We start from the raw sequence: 5000 nt of genomic DNA, 5'->3' as shown, positions 1-5000 counted from the left end.
ATATATGAGACCCTTTCTAAGGGAAAAAATAATAATTCTAAAACTTTTTTTCAGCTAGTATGCACTAAATTAAACGTACTTATGGATATTATAATTACTTTCTACAAAATCTGCTAGGAAATAAAACCCAAAATTCTACACACTGCAGGTTTAAAAGGTGCTACGAAGAACTTTTAAAAATTTCTAAACTAGGGTTTTCAAACGATAAATATCCAAGTTATTACATTCAAATAAGAAAATACAGTTTGAAATGGTTTGGAGTTAACGGAATGTGTTGAATTCACACTTTCACTAGCGTTTAAAAAATGTCTGACGATATGTAAACGTTCCTTTAAAGGGGCAGTGTGTAATATGACATCATCAAGAAAGTTCTACAAAGTTCTAGAATGCAACGCTCCCTGGGTAACCCCAACCCTTTAGAATAATAACAGAAGCTACAGTGGCCTTCAAGAACAAGAACAATTCTAAATTTTAAACAATGCACCTGATGACATTCCAACCAACATGGATGCCTCCATAAGACTTGCCTGCTCAATGGACAAAATGTAATATTAATATTTGTAATTCTCCGCTCAGGAGGATAATTCAGATTATTGGCAGAGGTGATTTTACACCAATGAGGACATATTTATGAATGAGGATATTGATTTTGGCTAATACATTACTTAAAATGTTACACAGTGTCCCTTTAAATGAGATAATTCTGCTTCCTCGTCCTGAAAAGATTTTTTTTTTTTTTTATGTTTTTTTTCACATTAATTTTGTTATGAATTAATATTTTTAGCACAGAACACCTACGAATAGTTTACATAACACTGACTTATTACATATATATATATATATGATTTTATTCAGGACACATGAAGATCCACAGTACAATGTATAAAAAATAGACTCAATACATAAATAACAACAAAAAGCACACCAATGCATGCAGATTAAAAAAACATAAATAAAATAAGAGATCAGCATACAACACTTGCAGTATACAAAGACGCCCTCCAATGTCTCCAGAGTGTGCATGAGAATAATTTGCAATTGACTATTTTTATTTTTATGATAGTAATTTCTTTTGTTGATCAAATTCACCTCGAGATTTAATTTAATTTAATTTAATTTAATTCAAAATTTCAAGTTTATTCTCAAGGTGCTTAATTTTTTTTCTATTTTTAAAAACTTCCTCCTGTCATTTTCAATTATTATAATGTAGTCTAATATTAGAAACAGGAGGGGGGGATTACCTGCAGTGAGTTGTCTGTCTATCTGTCTGTCTGTCTGTCCGTCTGTCCGTCTGTCTGTCTGTCTGTCTGTCTGTCTGTCTGTCTGTCTGTCTGTCTGTCTGTCTGTCTGTCTGTCTGTCTGTCTGTCTGTCTGTCTGTCTCTCTCTCTCTCTCTCTCTCTCTCTCTCCCTCTCCCCCTTCCTCTCTCTCTCTCCCTCTCCCTCTATCTATCTATCTATCTATCTATCTATCTATCTATCTATCTATCTATCTATCTGTCTGTCTGTCTGTCTGTCTGTCTATCCATCCATCCATCCATCCATCCATCCATCCATCCATCCATCCATCTATCCATCCATCCATCCATCCATCCATCCATCCATCCATCCATCCATCCATCCATCTATCTATCTTTACCTGCAGTGAGTGGTTGGGGGAGCTTTCGTTAGATCTCACTCCCGAGTCCGATGAGTCTTTCTTATCCAACATGGCGTCGGACAGATAGTCTTTCCCCTTCAACGCTAGCGCCCCGCCGCCGCCAGCTAGCTTAGCATCTGTCAGCGCTTTCTTTCCGTCTTTCAGCTCCTAGGATGAAGGGTTAGAGTTACGTAAATGCGGGGGCGCCTTTAGCTCAGTCGGTAGGGCGTCCCCCTCCCGGGCCGGGCCCAGCAGCGGACCCGGGTTCGATTCCAGCCCGCGGTCGTCCTCTGCATGTCACTCCCCTCTCTGCCCCATTTCTGCACTGTCAATAAAGCATAAAAATGCCCAAAAAATATCTTAAAAAAAAAACGAAAAAAAAAAAGAGTTACGTAAATGCTCATAAATCCCAAAATATTCATCGTATAAAGACCAAACTTTAGAGGTATGTTTGTGCTATCCTTCAGCCCCCATCTCACTGGGCTGGACTGGTTAAAGCCCCTATCTCACTGGGCTGGACAGGTTAAAGCCCCTATCTCACTGGGCTGGACAGGTTAAAGCCCCTATCTCACTGGGCTGCGACAGTGTGCGACAAGTTAGAGACACAAAATTGTGACAAAATATGCGAATTAGCGACAATTTTCACTTGCAGTCTCACTGAGTTGGTTCCTCACGACACGTTTGCGAATGTCCTGCCCAACACTTGCCAGGAGGTCGCATTTAATGTCTCGTGAACGTCTGGCGAGCGTCGCACGAACGGAATGTCAGTCTCATTTTTGTCTCAAATCAGTCGCAATTTAGTTTCAAATGTCGCCAACCCCTCGCAAAGTTGTCTGACATTTCTTGCACTTTCTGACTCGCGAAAACTAAATTGAGAAGAGTTTGCATCGCGTTTGAGACACATGCGACCACTCTGAGACTATTTTGAGACTGATTTGTCGCACACTTTTTTTGAACATGTTCAAAATTCATGCGACAGGACTGCGCGGCTCTGCGACTCATGAGAGGAAATTGAGACCTCCGCGAACGTTTGGAGACAGTTTAGAGACTCCCTCTGAATGCAGCCTCCAACTTGTCGCAAACAGTCACAGCCCAGTGAGATAGGGGCTTTAGTAGTGTTCTACAAAAGTTTCAAAACATGTATCCATAGAGACACACAGACACACACAGACAGAGACTCACACTCACACACACACACAGACAGACACAGATACAGACACACACACAGACACACACTCACACACACACACACACCCCAACACACACACACACACACACCTTCAGCAGCGGTGCATTGTCGAACTCTTCTGATTCTTCTTCGTTGGTTAGCTTGTGGTAGCGCAGCCCGCCGCTCGCCATTAGCTTCAGTTCACTAGCGCTCTGGAACAAACCGTTTATCTCTGCAGACGTCTTACGAGCCAGAAGGGACCTGGATAGATAGGGGTGTGTGTGTGTGTGTGTGCGTGTGTGTGTGTGTGTGTGGGGAATAGAAGGGATTAAATTAAATGTTAAAATTGTGATATCTACAGTCATTGTGTTTTCTCTCATTTTTCACTCTGTCTGTCTGTCTGTCTGTCTGTCTGTCTGTCTGTCTGTCTGTCTGTCTGTCTGTCTGTCTGTCTCTCTCTCTCTGTCTCTCTGTCTCTCTGTCTCTCTCTCTCTCTCTCTCTCTCTGTCTCTCTGTCTCTCTCTCTCCCCCCCCCCCTCTCTCTCTCTCTCTGTCTCGCTCTCTCTCTCTCTCTCTGTGTGTGAGCCCCTAACCTTGAGGCTCCATGGTCGCCCCTCTCGTCCTCCTCTGTTATGGGGTCCAAAGCGTCTCCGTTGGGGGTAAAGTCAGAGCTTTCTGGGGCCTGCTTGGTAGTAGCTCCCCCACCGCCGCCGCCGCCGATGCTAACCCTCTTGTTGAAGGATTTTCTCCCATCTTGGTCCAAGCTGCCATCTTTGTTTTTGTCCTCTGATGATGCTGAGGATATTCAAATTCAACTTTATTAGTCGAAGAAATGCACAACATAACAGGCAATAAAATTTTTGTGTATCAAGCTCTCCTTAAAAGGTGCTCCGAGGAACTTTCAGTGTGTGTTACTTCTAGCGCCCCCTTTCCACAAAAGCGATAGTGTTTTTACCACGCCAGCTGTTGTTCCTGGGTGAGCGTATAACCCATGACAAAGGCATTAAGAAAAACTATATAAAAATAGCATTCTTTTACACTGATGGTCTTGTTTGATGTTACATGTAATTTATGATCATCAGAGGAGAAATGAGACTGTTTCAGAAATATTTAAAAGTTCCTCGTAGCAGCTTCTTTAAAGATAAGAGATAATACCACCACCGGTATGACTGTGTGTGAATGAATGGAACCTGGAACCCTGGAAAGCGTCTTTGAGTGCCTTGAAAAGCGCTATATAAATCCAATCCATCGTTATAATTATTGTTATTAACACTGGCAATGAACTGTCCAGCAGTATTGGAATAGAAAGACTTACTTACATAGCCAAGGGAAACATACATGGCTGTCATGACAGATTAACCTTTTTCTTAAGAAATATCATATTTAATTAAATTTTTATATTTATTTTATCATAATTCTTTTCTATTTTTTTTTTTTATTAAAAAATAAATAAAATTACTTAATTTCTGTTCCTAAGATGGAACACAGACAGACAGACACACAGACACAGAGAGACAGAGAGAGGAAGGGAGAGAGACAGGGAGAGAGAGAGTGGGAGGGAGGGAGAGAGAGGGAGGGAGAGAGAGAGAGGGAGAGAGTGGGAAAGAGAGAGAGGGAGGGAGAGAGAGAGAGGGAGAGAGTGGGAAAGAGAGAGAGGAAGGGAGAGAGACAGGGAGAGAGTGGGAGAGAGAGAGAGGGAGGGAGAGAGAGAGAGGGAGAGAGAGAGAGTGGGAGAGAGAAAGAGTGGGAGAGAGAGAGAGAGAGAGGGAGAAAGAGAGAGAGAGACAGACAGACAGACAGACAGACAGACAGACAGACAGACAGACAGACAGAGACAGACAGAGACAGACAGAGAGAGAGTGAAGCCACCTACAGGTCATGAACTGTGCGGGCTGAGGCTGAACGGGCCTCTCCCCGCTGCCCCCTCCCATCTCCACACACACCCCTCCCCCCCACACACACACACACACAACCTACAGGTCATGAACTGTGCGGGCTGAGGCTGAACGGGCCTCTCCCCGCTGCCCCCTCCCATCTCCACACACACACAGGGAGAGAGAGTGAAGGAGAGTGGGAGGGAGAGAGGGAGAGAGGGAGAGAGAGAGAGAGGGAGAGTGAGAGACAGACAGACAGACAGAGAGACAGACAGACAGACAGAGACAGACAGACAGACAGAGAGAGAGTAAAACCACCTA

The 5000-nt window shown here is 43.3% G+C and overlaps 2 protein-coding genes across 2 annotated transcripts in view; one reads left to right on the top strand and one right to left on the bottom strand.

Moving 5' to 3' along the window:
* Positions 1-4736, bottom strand: part of kidins220b (kinase D-interacting substrate 220b) — a gene marked incomplete at its 5' end in the record, with an annotated part of 6852 nt that extends 2116 nt beyond the window's left edge. The window contains 4 exons of the mRNA XM_080047992.1: positions 1638-1805; positions 2916-3066; positions 3399-3600; positions 4679-4736. Coding sequence (XP_079904118.1) covers positions 1638-1805; positions 2916-3066; positions 3399-3600; positions 4679-4736 — 579 coding nt within the window. The remainder of the gene's footprint in view (positions 1-1637; positions 1806-2915; positions 3067-3398; positions 3601-4678) is intronic.
* Positions 1-5000, top strand: part of LOC307266073 (NACHT, LRR and PYD domains-containing protein 3-like) — a 146831-nt gene that overhangs the window by 96968 nt on the left and 44863 nt on the right. The gene's annotated exons all lie outside the window — the stretch shown is intronic.

The sequence above is a fragment of the Ammodytes marinus genome, assembly GCF_949987685.1.
Source record: "Ammodytes marinus genome assembly, chromosome: 19".
NCBI classification, from domain to species: Eukaryota; Metazoa; Chordata; class Actinopteri; order Uranoscopiformes; family Ammodytidae; genus Ammodytes; species Ammodytes marinus.
The sequence above is the reverse complement of the archived record's forward strand: the minus strand, read 5'-3'. Positions and strand labels throughout refer to the sequence as shown.